The 15015-nt window shown below is 46.5% G+C and overlaps 1 protein-coding gene across 6 annotated transcripts in view; it reads left to right on the top strand.

Moving 5' to 3' along the window:
• The window catches only part of FAM193A (family with sequence similarity 193 member A), a 167128-nt gene that overhangs the window by 63157 nt on the left and 88956 nt on the right, over nucleotides 1-15015 (top strand). For all 6 annotated transcript variants that reach the window (XM_059166642.1, XM_059166632.1, XM_059166672.1 and 3 more), the window contains exon 2: nucleotides 3069-3314. In XM_059166642.1, the coding sequence (XP_059022625.1) occupies nucleotides 3069-3314 (246 nt within the window). The remainder of the gene's footprint in view (nucleotides 1-3068; nucleotides 3315-15015) is intronic.

Here is a 15015-nt window from a genome sequence, read left to right as displayed (position 1 = left end):
CCCCACCTGTCTGGCTGTGTCTGGCACCCCTGTCCTCGGGTCTGTTGGCAGTCGAGCCCTGTGGCTGTGCCTGCAGCACTCCTGAGTCTGACCGCTCTGTTCCTGCATGGCCCTGCTTGTGCCTGGACCTGCCGGGAGCTGCCTTCCCTCTGCCAGAGTTCATTTTTGACATAGTCAGGTTTCTTTTTAAGATGCCAGCTGGCTCATACGTGCCCTTCCACGAACACTTAGGTCTCTCTCCCTGGCTCCCAGCCCCGGTGAGCAGCCACCGCTCTTCCCCCTTGCCCTGGCAGTGCCCCCGGCCTCCGTTCTGGCCCTTTAGCGAGCACACAGCCGTGGCCTCTGCTAGCAGTGCTCCTTTCCCAGATGTGCACACGGCTCCATCTGATTCTGTTTGGCCTTAGCTTCTGGGCTTCAGCTTCGCCTCACCCTTGTTGAAACAACGTCCTTGTGGCTCTGTTCTGTACCCCCAGTGGATGGCAGGGCTTCTGTCTAAGTTTGCCTGTCCGATGTGTCTCTGGAGCCAGCAGGCCCTTTGGGTTATTCGTAGTTGCTTTTGTGATCTAACCTGTCAGGATGCCTGGCACAGCATGTATTCCAAATGTTTATGGCAAAGGGCTTCATCATCTCGGAGCTCTTTCCTGCACTCTGTTTGAGAAAGGCTTGTTTCTGCCTTTCCTCCTTCTCTTGTCCCCAACATCTGCCTCCTTAGCCGTCTTGTCCACTCTCCCTGATCACCTGTTCCTATCTTGTCTCTTCCCCACATATAGCCTCATTGTCCTGGTAGCACTTCCCCCTTCCCCTCTCTGGCCTCCTGCCCCAGGGCCTTTCTGCTTGCTCTCAGGGGTATCCCTTTCTTGGGTACCTGTGTGGCTTCCACCAGCCCCAGACATCAGGTGTCTCCTTAAGGAAGTACTTACTAAATGGGCTATCCTAAATGGGAAGGCATTGTTCCCAACCCTAGACACTACTGCCTGCTCTATATATTTTGCCTTCTGAGTGACCACTGTCTAATGTTTGGTATTTTTTCCTTATCTGTCTTATTTGTAGTCTTTGTCTTTGACAGTGATATTAGTTCCCTGTGGGCAAGTAACTTTTAGTTATTGCTGTGTCCCCAGTACCTGGACAAGTGCCTTGGCACATGGTATCTCTCAGTAAATACTGGACAGACAGGCTGACCGGTGGGTAGATGGACAGATGATCTGGGGTTAAACTGGTTACCTCAGGTCAGGTATGGCTCTTCTGATCTCTGGCTGGGAGACTTCATAGCCTTAAAGCCCAGCAACTCCTTCTGAATAAAAAGGTGGCCTAGAAAGATCTGAAGGCTGTGGCTATTCTATTAATGATGGGGCTTTTTTTTTTTCCTAGGCTGAGGAACAAGAGATGGTTTTACATAGGGTTCATTTTGGAAATCAACATAGGGTAAATCAATTTGTAAATCAGTTACATAGGGTGATTTTGGAAATTGTCTAATTTCTGCATCTTGGATCTGGACAGAAAAAGACCTCCCCTCTCATGGTATGCTGTGGTTGGAGGGGTAGTCTGGAGCTTTCTAGAATACTACTTACTGGGATATAGTACTCGGTTCCCTTGCCTCACAGCCCAGACATTCGAGTGGCTTCTGAGGTGGGTTTGGTTAAATCCATGGAAGCTGCAGATGTGACAGGTGTAAGCAGTTTTGGTCCTTGGATTATAAAAGCAGGTAAAAATATATGTGCAAGTCTTAGTGGTGCCGTTTTTTTTGCTCTTTTAGTTAACTCGTTCATTCATTTATTCATTCAGCCCCACTGTGTAAGCACCTGACTGCCTGCCAGCCATCCTGGGCTTTAGAGACGGAGCCTGTGGCTTTTGAGAGTACTCACTTGGCTGTGGAGCTGGTCATGGAAAGGCACACTTGAAGTCCAGCTAACCAGCACAGCAAAAGACCTGTGTGACCCTTGGTGCAGGAAAACAGGGAGAGAGCTGTGGGTCAGGGAAACAGCTGGGCTGCTGGCTGGGCAGGGTTGGGTAAGGTATTAGGGGAGCCTTTGGGTGGAACTGGAGACTTTAGAAAATACTTTGAGGTTCTAGCCTGAATAACCTTGGCATTGGTCCTGGTCCCCCTTTGCACCCCCTGTGTCCCGTGGCTGGGAATGGCAGCAACAGAGGCCTGGGGGAGTTCTCTTACCTTGATCCCAACCTGTGCTCTGGCTTGGAACCTTGGCAGAGTTGTGCCTGCCTCTGGAAGGCCATGCCTAGCTTCCTGCTCACCTGCTGCCCAGGTGAACCTCTCTTGAACCTCTCTTCAGGATTTGCAGGGCATTTCCTCTGTGCAAATGACCCATCATGGGTTCACACTGAGTTGGATTCAAGTCTTGCCCCTGCTTGCTGACCTTGTGACTCCAGGCCTGTTTTAAATCTGTGAGACTTGTTTGTGTGTTTTTAAGTCTACTTTTCCTTTTCTGATAGGGTGATTGATAATCTTTTGAAGAGAATCTAGGGTAATGATCTTGCCTCTTACCTATATGAAAAAGCAGACATTGAAATTGGGTAGCTGGAGATAAAGTAAGCAGAGCTGTTGCTGAGCTGGGAGGGAGGCCGGGTCTTGGATGTGTGGTGCTGCTGGACTGCTGATGTTTACCTTCCTTCTGGAGCTGGAACACCACCTCTGACATGGTTGGGATCTGCACACATACACTTCAGCCAGAATACCTGCCTTGGGTGTGAGCCCTCGTTTGCACACACCTCTGAAATAGTGGCTCTAAACTCTGCCAAGAGTCCAGGTGTCATGTGAAGACAGAGATGGATCCTTCGCAGGGTGGAGGGAGAGTAATACAGAAGTATGGGCGAAGGGGCCAATTGGACAGTTTTCGAACTCTTACTAAGATGTTTTTTTGTGGTCTTTTTCTTCAAAGTTTTATGAGTTTTTAGTTTACTGGATATAATTTTATTTAACAAGTTCCCTGTTGTTTATGGAAACATACATGTATGTAGTAGGTTTAAAACTGTATTGTATTTTTAAGTGTGATCTTGGCTTTGTGGATCATGTTCTGAAAATAGAAACTTTTTTTTTTTTTTTTCTATTCCAGACTCCTTTTAATTTTGGCATGAATCATAGAACACCACCGTATCCCGCCGGGGATTATTGTCTTCTGTGCAGAAGTGAGCGGAAGGACTCTTCATTCTTAGAGAGTGGAATTAAGACTGCGAGCAAATTGGCCCTCTCCATGGCTCCCAAGGGCAACAGCGTGCTGCACCTGCCCCTGTGGGTGTGCCCGGACTGCCGGCGGACTGTGGAGAAGGAGGAGCGGCACAGTGGCCTTGACCAGCCGTCGGTGAGTGCCCAGCCCAGGGTGCATGGGCTTGTCGGCTTTCTTACCCTGTGAATTACATAGCTCAGTGGACAGTGAAATAAATAATCAGGGTTAGCATTCTGGAAGGAAACCCCTCTTACTCCATCTTCTGGTCCCTTGCTCTACCCTCTGGAGTTTTCCTCGTGGTCTTCTGTCTATACCTGTGGGAAGTAGGAGGGGACCTACTTGGTCTCACAACTTGGTCAGCAAGCTTAGGGGGCCCAAAGGATGTGTTTTGGCTTTTTTTCATCTGACCTCAAGATGTCTTTGGCAATGCCCTTTGCTGGAAAGCTCAGAAGCTGTTACAGTCTTTGGTTCTGGCCAGTCCATGTGCTGGTAACTCACCTGAAATTTTTTCCGGACACGGTTCTCAAGCCTGGATTTACCCACCCTATTTTTTCTTGATTTCTTGCCTCAGCTGAATGGAGTCATTCTTGAGGTGTTCAGGCTTATATGGAAAGGCCATAGCCTTAGTCTGCTCTTTGGCCCAGACGTGTGTCTCGGGCTATGTGCCTGAAAGGGCTTTGAGTCTGCTCTTTAGGTTCTCGAAGGACTTGGCTTTTGCAAGCATGTGAGACCCCACATTCTAGGGCTTTTCTCTTGCTTTTACTTCTGCCTGTGGGCAGCTGTTTTCTGAGCTCTTCTAACACGTCCCTGCACGTCGCCGCCAATACCAGCACCCACCGGCAGCACACACTCTTGTGTCCGGGGCCTGCTGTCCAGGCCCATGTGGTGCCTGGGCCACTCCCTGGGCGCTGCTGCACACTGCGAGTCGATCTCATCTCCAGTTTCCCTGGTCTCCCCAGCCTCCCTCCTGCCAGCTGCTGTGCTGGGGACCTCTGATCTAGGGCTTCCTAGAAGGCAGTGCCCAACCACGAGTCTGCGCTGGGATGTGAACAGCTAAACCTTGAGACTGCATCGTTTATCGGGATAAAAATGTACTTCTCACCCCACCTCCCCTGTTGTGCCCCATTCCCCTGCGTCGTATTCTCCTTAGCACAGTCAACTTCTTCATTTTGCTCGTGCCCTTCACTGGCCTATACACCCCACAAGGGCAGCAGGTTTTGTGTGTTTTCTAGCCAGGAGCCATGCTTAGCCCGGCCTGTTCTAGGAAGCACGGTTTCTGGGTGAACCAACAAGCGTGGAAGGGAAGAAACCTCGGAGCCCCATAGCAAGGTTAAGAAGATGGCCTCATCAGTCCCAGTGGTTCTCCCTCGGGTCTTCTTGCTTTTACTGCTGTATTGTTTTACTTTCCTTTTAGTTTCCTTTCCGGGGCCTCCGAAAGCATTACCTTAGCTGGGCTGTTCCTGGAGGGCGGCGGTGCAGTGGTGCTGGCCAGTGTGCGTGTGCCTGTCCTGCTGCCGGACTTGTCTCCTCCATGCGACCCTGCTGCGCCCTTGCAGCCTGGCCGGCACAGGCAGGAAGGGTGGCCAGTGGAAACAGCTATGATCTGCTGGAAGTTGCCCTGGATACCGCCTTGTCAGACGAGGCTTTCTCTCACCAAAAAAGTGACTCTGGGCACTGTGTTTGCAGACTTAGACCTTCTGCTACTTTTATAAAGTTGGTGCCTTTGGCCAAGCTGGCTAAAATTGCTGGCCTTTTTTAAAAAATTGAGATATAATTTACATCTAGTAAAATTCTTTTGAAGTGTGTATATATAGTTCAGTGAGTTCTGACAGATTTTACAGTTGTGTAAGCACCACTACTTCAGTTACGATGTAGAATATTTTCATCACCCCAGAAGTTTCCCTGGTCATGTTGGTAACACCCCCCCCCCCCACCCCCCGTCTCCCCGCCTGGCTGGTAACCACTGAATTGATTCTGTCCTGTGGTTTGCTTTCTCTCAGTGTCACATAGATGCCTTCAGGCGGGTGTGATACTTTTGGGAGCTGTGAGCTGTGCGACAGTCCCTTGTTCTCTCTGTGGCTGGATCAGTTGTGGAGATGCACCCACTTTGTTGATCCATTTGCCGCAGACAGGTGTTTGCACTGTTAACAGATTCGGATTTTGCATGAAGCTGAATGTGAAGCTTCTCTGCACATTCTTTCTACATTCTTTGTTGCGGGCGATGTGCTTTTGTTGGTCAAGGACTTTTCGTCTGTGCTCATGAAGGATGTTTGCTTGCCGTCGTCTTGTCTTTACTGTCCTTCAGGGCCTCCTGAGAGGAGTTGAGATGTACTCCTGCTTCCTCTCTTTTTTGGAAGAGTTTGTGCAGAATTGTCATTAGTCCTTCCTAACACGTTGCTGGTTCTTGGTTTCTGTTTCTCCCAGACAGTTTGGTGGAAGGCTGAGCCGTGCTTGGAAGAGACCATGGGGGGCGGTGGCCTGGTTATTCAGTTGTTACCCCCACTTTGCACCTAGGGGCCAGCTCACTTTGGCCACACTGGAGCTGTCCTGGCTTTGCTCTTGTTGCTGCACACGCTCGCTTCTCTGGTGGTGTGTGCTGTGCCCTGCTGCCTATGTGGGCTGGGAAGGAGTCGCCCTGCACATGCTGGCCCCCTTCGTGTGGCGCTTGGCCTCCCCGTGGTGTTTTCCCCGCCTGGCCCCCTGCCCCATTCAGCCCAAACCTGGGGCAGCTTGGTGCCTGGGACATCAGGTGCGGCTCTCTCCCAGTGACCAACCCCCAAAACCCCCGGCCCGATATAAGCCAGAGTCTGCCAGTATCTCTAGGGGTCTTGGGTGGGACACATCCCCTTCGTCTCCCCAAGGTGGCTGACCTGTGGCTTTTTTTTTTTTTTTTTTTTTGAAGATTTTTTATTTTATTTTATTTATTTCTTTGACAGAGAGATCACAAGTAGGCAGAGAGGCAGACAGAGAGAGAGGGAAAGCAGGTCCCCACTGCGCAGAGAGCCCAATTCGGGTCGATCCCAGGACCCCGAGATCATGAACTGAGCCGAAGGCAGAGTCTTTAACCCACTGAGCCACCCAGGCATCCCTGACTTGTGGCTTTCTGCCGTGGGGGACAGCTTGGTTCCCTCCTGAAGTGGATCAGGCCTGTGCCTCAGAGGGGAGGGCATCTGCTGCCCCCACAGCAAGAGTCTTCTTCCCAGAGAAGGGTGGGGCCCAGCAAGGTTGCACCGGCCACACTTAGCCTTTAAGGGCTCTTGACAAGTGTTGTCATTCTCTGACGCACTTCACAGAGTTGTCTGCGTTCTGTTGTCTGCCAAAGGTGAAGTGGCCCGTGTGTCCCCTTGTCATCAGAGGGGCTTTGTGCGCTTGTCTGGCTCTCGTGGTTGCCTGAGCTCTCTGGTGGGCCTGGCATTGGGAGTTTCTTATTGCCAGGGTGGGAGCTCCGAGTTACAAAGTGGGAGTGGAACAGAACTGCTCTTTTCTAGGTAAGCAGGCAGTTACCACAGGTTGTGGTAGATTATCAGTGAGACTTTGCCCAGCGCCCTACCTTTACAGTGCCACACTGCAGACTTCCTCCACTCCCAGACCTTGTCATCCAGGCCTGTGTCTTCCTGCAGAAACACCCCATTCACACTGGCAGGACCTTCTGACTGCACTGTTGTCCTAGAACAGCCAGAGGTCCAGGATTCCGTTGCCATCCCTTGCTTGCAAAGCCCTGGGATTCCTTTGCCTGGGACCTGGCTCAGCACTGCCCCTCCCTCCAGCGGGTGGTGTGTTGCTGGGGACACTGCAGGCCTAGGCTCCCCAGTGCACGCTGACATCGTGGTGCTCCTGGTTGTGGGTTGGCATTTGGCGTGTTGCTCTGGCTTCAGACCTGACCTCAAAAGAGCACAAACCTTCCCTTCTCCTTTCTTTCCAAACCTCACGCACCCTCTTTGCTGTGCACAGCTCAGGTGCTGCTAACCTTCACACTCCAGGGCAGGGGTCGAAGCGGACATTCAGACCCTGGCTACCCCTACTTACCCCAGTCTCTGCTACCCTTGCAGCCAGGGGAGGCCCGCCTCCCTGGGGCTCTCGGGGCCTCTCCCTTCTCATCTTCTCTGGGGCTTCACTGCTCGGGTTAGTCTTTTCTTCTTAGGCACCAAGATCATGCCCAGGAGAGCGCAGATGCTCTAGAATTGTTCATTCTTCAAATACCCGCCTCTGACCTCAAGGTCCCTCCCAGCTGTCACCATCTCTCCCACTCCTGTAGTTTGTCTCTCTGGGGAAACAAACTCCGGGTTTGGTTCCTTTCGTGGATAAGAGGTTTTCCATTTCTTTTCCAGTTAGTTTTGGTGAATTATATTCTGAGAAATTGTTAAGAGTTCCTGGTATAAAATGGTGTGGAGACCCTGTCTTCACTTCTTATCATACCGTCCATACAAATCTTGATCCCTTATATTTGTGCTTTCTCTTTTTGTGAACTGGTCTTGCCTGAAGTCTGTCAGTTTTGTCTTTTCAAAGAAAGGACAAATATTAAGTTTAGTTAATTTAAATCTTTTTAAACTTTTTTTTTTTTTTTTAACTTAAATCTCTCTCCTTTCTGTTTCATTAATTGCTGCTGTTGTATGTGGTGTAGACATGATTAGGCAGTGCTGGGCATGTGTGGTAAGGAAGTGTTCAGCAGCAGAGCTGAAAGCTGAGCAGAGCGGTCCCTCTCTGACTTGTCTTCTACTTGTCCTCTATCTTCCTGAGGCTTCCAGTGTTGGCAGATTCTTGTCCGTTCCTCCAAAAATGTTCTGTTCTGTTTTTTGTGTATTGGAAGGTGGTGATGGCACGCACCACAGTATCCTGCATTGTAGACATCTGTCAGTAAGTGAACGCCTGGGGTCCTCTCACTTTCTTGTCCTTGGAAGAGAGGGCTAGGATGCCATGGCAAGGTGGGGTGCACGTTGGTGGGGGGCTGCTGTCCATTTCTAAGCCTCTCTGAGGGCTGTTGACAGGTGTCTGGGGCACCAGCTCTGGGGGACCAACTGCTTCAGGGAATTGAATTCCTTGCTGATCTCACGTGGAGACCTTGTGGGAGGGAACCTGAGCCTGCTTGGGGGCAGGCAGGGAGACAGCCCTGTCCCACTTTCCACCTTCCAGGCAAAAAGCCGCTGGGCCATCACCACACAGTTCCTGCTGGTTGTGACCACAAATCTGGTTTTGTTTTTTTTTTTCCTTCTTCTTCTTTTTCTAAAGATTTTATTTATTTATTTGACAGAGAGAGAGCGGGATCACAAGTAGGCAGAGAGGCAGGCGGGGGGGGGGGGGGAGCATGGTGGAGGGAAGCAGGCTCCCCACTGAGCAGAGTCCATTGTCCAGTGTGGGGCTCGATCTCAGGACCCAGATCCTGACCTGAGCTGAAGGCAGACACCCAATGACCTGAGTCACCCAGGTGCCTGGTTTTTCTTTTTGCTCTATGGTTGCTTTTTTGCCTTCCTGAGTTCTCACCCGTCCGTTTTTATTATTCTGTTCTGCTGTGGTATCTGCTGGAAATCTCTCATTGTACTAGATTTTGAAATGTTAGTGGCTCAGTTTTAAGTGTTACCCAATTTTCATTATTTCTGTTTTCAACCATGAATTGCTTAGAAGTATTTGTAAATACACAAACAGATCTTTGGGGTTACTTTTAATCATTGACTTTTATTTTTTTTTTTTTTTTAAAGATTTTATTTATTTATTTGACAGAAATCACAAGTAGGTAGAAAGGCAGGCAGAGAGAGAGAGGAGGAGGAAACAGGCTCCCTGCCGAGCAGAGAGCCCGATGTGGGACTCGATCCCAGGACCCTGAGATCATGACCTGAGCCGAAGGCAGCGGCTTAACCCACTGAGCCACCCAGGCGCCCTAATCATTGACTTTTAATTTAATGCTGTTGGATGTCATGATCTCTATTATAATGATTCCTCTCCAGTTAGTTATACATGGTTAAGTTTTTCTGAATTTCCATGTGTCCTTGAAAATGTGTTCCCAGGATTTAGAGGACTCTGTTCCCCCATTAGTTCAACCCCTTGTTAATTGTGCTCTTAATTACTTCTGTGTTTTTTACTAGTTTTTCAGCATACTTAATGTGTCCGTTACTGAGTAAGCAGTTAAGCTCTCCTCTGCATATATATTTGTCCTTTTTTCCTTATAAATATTTTCATTTTTACTCTACATTTTAAAGCTGTGCTGGTGAATACATGTTAAAATGACTCAATCTTGGTGTATTATTCCTTTGTTGTAGTGAAGCCTCGTGTGGTTTCTCCAGAAGGACTGTTTTGTTCACTGTTTGTGGGGCTCTGTGAGCTCCCTACTTCTCTTCCCCTCTTTTCATGTACTATTATTTTCGGTCTCTTGGTGTTGGTGTGTTTTAGGTGGTTTTGTGCACTCGGTAGAAAGGTTGACTTAATTGGTCACTTTTGAGAGTCTGTTTCTCAGTGGTGAAATGACTCTGTCACTCAGCAATTAGGGCTGACCTTTTGGGGTCACCACACAGGCATCACCCTTAGCTCAGATCTCCTCTTGTGCCACTCCCAGCCCTGCCCTTCTCCGTGGAGTCAACACCCTCCTGATGTTCTTTACGAGCCATGCTCCTAAACACTGTTGTCTAGTTTCCTGATGTTTGGAACTTCATAAAAATACTGTACAGTGTGCATTATTTTGTGCCTGATTTATTTTGTTCAACATTATATTTGAGATTCATGAATGTTTTAGTTTTTTTCATTTTCATCACTATATACTACTATATACTCTCTGCCTCTTTGAATACACTACATTTTTTTTTTTTTAAGATTTTATTTATTTATTTGACAAAGAGAAATCACAAGTAGATGGAGAGGCAGGCAGAGAGAGAGAGAGGGAAGCAGGCTTCCTGCTGAGCAAAGAGCCCGATGCAGGACTCGATCCCAGGACCCCGAGATCATGACCCGAGCCGAAGGCAGGGGCTTAACCCACTGAGCCACCCAGGCGCCCCACTACATTTTTTTTTTTTAAGATTTTATTTATTTATTTGACAGGCAGAGATCACAAGTAGACAGAGGGACAGGCAAATAGGGAGAGAGGTGGAAGCAGGCTCCCCGCCGAGCAGAGAGCCCGATGTGGGGCTCGATCCCAGGACCCTGGGATCATGACCTGAGCCGAAGGCAGAGGCTTTAACCCACTGAGCCACCCAGGCGCCCCTGAATACACTACATTTTGGTTGCTTCCAAATTTCACTGTTATGAATGATGCTCTCGGAACACATGTTCACACATTCTGTTGTATATACATGTGGGAAAGGAATCATTGAGTCATAGAGAACTTATATAATTAACTGATTATAAGTGAAGATCAATAGCATATTTTAAAATGAAAACTATTTTTCAAAAACAATAATTTCGTGAGTAGGGTAGCACTGTTTTATAAATCTTAGTGTTTGGATGATAGAAGACAGCTAGACTCTCATATCTGCTTCTGTGTTCAGCTGTTATTATAGATTGTTTTGATTAAAGTATATGAAGCAAGTAGTATGATAGCTTTTTCAGATATTTGTGGATATTCCTTTTTGATACTGCTTCAAACCATGACAAGTAATGGTTTCTTAATGGTTAGTTGCAATGTAGAGTATGAAACGATATCAATGAATTTTTCCTGTGTGGTTAAAATACTTTGTCTTTCTTGCATTCTAAATGAGTATCTCTTACACATTGATGATTTTTTAACAGCATGCATTTGTAAAATAATGGTTTACTGGTTTAGGCAGATCTTCCTGGTACTGATAACCTTTCATTATACAGTATAAAAAAAATTATATTTGTGGGGTGAATTGGTGACTTAGTTGGTTAAGCTTCTGACTCTTCATTTCAGCTCAGGTCATGATCTCAGGGTCTTGGATCAAGCCCCAGGTCAGGCTCTGTGCTCAGTGAGGAGTCTACTTGGGCTTCTCCCTCTCCCTCTTCCTCTGCCCCTCCCCCTGCTCGTGTTTGTTCTCCTTCTCTCTCTAAAATAAATAAATAAAATCTTTATTTATTTGTCAGAGAGGGCACAAGCAGGGGGAGCAGCAGGCAGAGGGAGAAGCAGACTCCCTGCAGAGCAGGGAGGCCAATGTGGTACTTGATCCCAGGACCCTGGGACCATGACCTGAGCTGAAGACAGACACTTAACTGGCTGAACCACCCAGGCATTCCAATAAATAAAATCTTAAAAGAAATGTATTTCTGGGGACGCCTGGGTGGCTCAGTTGGTTGGACGACTGCCTTCGGCTCAGGTCATGATCCTGGAGTCCCGGGATCGAGTCCCGCATCGGGCTCCCAGCTCCATGGGGAGTCTGCTTCTCTCTCTGACCTTCTCCTCGTTCATGCTCTCTCTCACTGTCTCTCTCTCAAGTAAATAAATAAAATCTTTAAAAAAAAAAAAAAAAGAAATGTATTTCTGTTATCACCACTAGTCTCAACAGAAAAGTCTTAAAATGTAGAGGCTTTGGAGCCCACAGTGATGAATTCATGATTTCCATCTAACCTTCTGATTTTTGCCTGAAAGCTCGGATTTTGATTCGCCACAAGTAGTGTCAACTGTTTTCCTTGAATTGCCAGGTTCATTTTATTCATTTTTGAGAAAATGTCCACTATCCAAGTCTGAACACCCGTGGTTTGGTCTGTCAGGCATTCCAGATATGTCATGGTGGCAGTGGCCCCTTCCACTCACAGTGTACACTGCTTTACTGAGAACATTGCTGGAATCTTCATGTGTGCTCCCTTCTTCATCACATAGAATATTTAAAAGGTGTGTGCTTGAGGGTTCAGATTTAATACAATTAATAATTTTAATGCATCCAGGGCATTCTTTAGTGGAACTTGGCTTTTTTAAACTAAGTGTGTGGAAGTGAAGGATGGTGGCTACTAGCACACTTCATTGTGCAACTTTCATTCTTGCCCAGATGTGGGTAGCTAACCCCGCCATTGCTTTTGCACCATCACTGCAAATGTCAACATGGGAAAAGGCAAATATCTAGATATTTGTGAAAATAATTTTGGCTAGTGGACTTGCTGAAAGGGTGTCTAGGACTGTCATGGGACCACAGACCATGCTTGGAGAACCACTGTCCTTTGGAACAGAGTGGCCCCCCCATCTGTGATTCCTCCTTCCAGCATTTCAGTTCTGTCATTGGCATGTCCCCGAAACAGGTGATCCTCCTCCTAAGGTGTGGACACCAGGTTAGCAGTAGCCTGATGTGAGGTCACAACACCCATGTCACTCAACCTCCTTCATCTCCTAAATGGGCACTTTATCATCTCACATCATTGAAAGAAGGGGACAGTAAGACAGTTTGAGAGACCACGTTCATACAACTTTTATTACAGTGTATTGTGACACTTGTTCTAGTTTATTATATATGAATATTATTATAACTATTGTTAATCTCATGCTGTGTCTGATCTGTAGATTAAACTTTATCGTAGATATAGGAAAAAACATGGTATAGATAGGATATAGTATATTTGTGGATTTAGGCATCCACTGAGGTCATGTAATATATCCCTTGCTGATAAAGGGGGATGACTGTATTTGTCTTTTTCCTATAGATGTGTGGAACTTTTTTATGTGCGCTGAACATGACCCCTTTGCTGCTTTTATGCATTGCAGATGCCAGCTGCTACTTTTTTTTGCTTCCCTTTTCACTGTTGATAGTGTCTTTTGATGAAAACAAATTAATTTTGTTACGAGGTTTATTTGAGAGAGAGCAAGTGAGCAGGCAGGGAGGACATGGAAGGAGGTAAAGAGTCTCAGGGAGGCCCCACACTGAGCGTGGAGCCCAGCATGGGGCTCGATCTCAGGACCTCAAGATCACGAGCTTACCCCAAAGCAAGAATTGGACACTTAACTGACTGCACCATCCAGGAGCCCTGAACACAAATTCATGTTTAATCTAGTCAGATTTCTCACATTTTTCCTCAGTAGTTACCACTTTTTTTTAGTTCTGTTTATTAATGGTTTTTCCTACCATGACATCATAAACATATTTTTCTCCTTCTCTTAGTACTGCCCAAAGAAATATGTGAATGACAAATGAAAGCCACATGCGAATAATTTTAATATTTTAGTAGCCATGTATCAAAAACTAAAATAAAAGAGGTGATATGACCATCTGTTTTTTCCCTCAGTGTATCCAAACTATCATTTCAACCTGTACTCAGTATAAAAAATGTTAATGTCATTTTGTTTTGTGCTAAATACTCAGAGTCCTTCGTATGTTTTTACATGTGTAGCATGCATTGCTTAGGATGCTTGCATCTCACAGCTCAGTAGCCACAGATGACACAGTAAACAGCACAGGCCTCTACTTCTGTTGTTGGGCCTTTCATATTTAGACCTGCACCCCTCCTTGGATTGGAATTATTTTTATATGGTGTGAGGTAAAGTTCAAATTAAATTTATTTCCGTGTGGAAATCAGTTCCCTAGCAGCGTTTATTGAAATGACTGTTGCTCCCTCCTCCTCCTTGCCCCCACTTTTCAACACCACCTTTGTTATAAATGAAGTGGATGTATTTCTGGGTTCTGGGTTCTGTTCCATGGCTTTGTTTGTCCTTGTGCCAACAGCATGTTGTCTTAATTACTGTAGTTTTGTAATAAATCTCATTTTCAGAGAAAAAGTGCTGTTACCTTGTACTCTTAAACATATCTTATTCTTCATTCTTTGCATTTCTGTAAAACTGAAAATTATCTTGTCAATTTATTTATTTAAATATTTGTTTGTTTGTTTGTTTGTTTATTTGACAGAGATCACAGATAGAGAGGAGGAAACAGGCTCCCTGTTGAGCAGAGAGCCTGGTGTGGGGCTGGATCCCAGGACCCTGGGATCATGACCTGAGCCGAAGGCAGAGGCTTATTTAACACACTGAGCCACCCAGGCGTCCCATCTTGTCAATGTATACACACACACAAAGACACAGAATCCCAAAATAGAAAAATAACCTTGTTGGGGTTTGACTGGGATTACATGGAGTCTGCAAATCAATAGGAGGGGAATTAACTTCTTTCTAATATTCCTTATAATCTAATAATCCTGGGCTACCTAGAAGGCTCAGTCGGTTGAATGTCTGACTCTTGGTTTTGACTGAGGTCATAATCTCATGGGTCTTGGGATCAAGCCCCACATTTGGCTCCGGGCCCAGCAAGGAGTCTGCTTGGAGATTCTCTCTCTCTCCCTCAAATACATAAATCTTTTTAAACAAAAATCTAACAATCCCCATTGAGTATGGAATCTTTTTCTATTTATATGTGTTTTATTATACTTTTTCAGTATCATTACACTGCCCTTTTAAAAAGGGTGGAGGTTGCCAGGGGGATGTGGTCATTTAAACATCTGATTCTTGGTTCTGGCTCAGGTCATGACCTTGGGGTCATGGGATTGAGCCCCACGTTGGTCTCTGCACTCAGTGCAGAGTCTGCTTGAGATTTTTTTTCTCCCTCTGCCCCTCCCCCCTCTCTCTCAAATAAATAAATACATAAGTCTTAAAAAAAAAAAAAAGATGATTGTCCCATAGGTATTGGACTTTTATCTGTTCTATTTTAAATTATATCTTCTCCATTCTTTCTCCTCTAACTTTATCAGTACAGATGTATTGATTTACCTTTTTGTGTTTTATTTTAATTTATTTTTTAAGATTTATTTATTTATGAGTGAGAGAATGCGTGTATGTGCGTGTGGCAGGGCAAGGGCAGAGGGAGAGAGGGGGAAAAGAATCTCAAGCAGACTCTGGATCGGGCACAGAGCCTGACATGGAGTTCTGTATCATGACCTGAGCCAAAAACCCAAGAGCTGCTTAACCAACTGTACCACCCAGGCATCC

Source organism: Mustela lutreola, chromosome 1, assembly GCF_030435805.1.
Source record: "Mustela lutreola isolate mMusLut2 chromosome 1, mMusLut2.pri, whole genome shotgun sequence".
Taxonomy (NCBI): domain Eukaryota; kingdom Metazoa; phylum Chordata; class Mammalia; order Carnivora; family Mustelidae; genus Mustela; species Mustela lutreola.
Note: the sequence above shows the minus strand (reverse complement) of the source record. Positions and strands in the feature narration are given on the sequence as shown.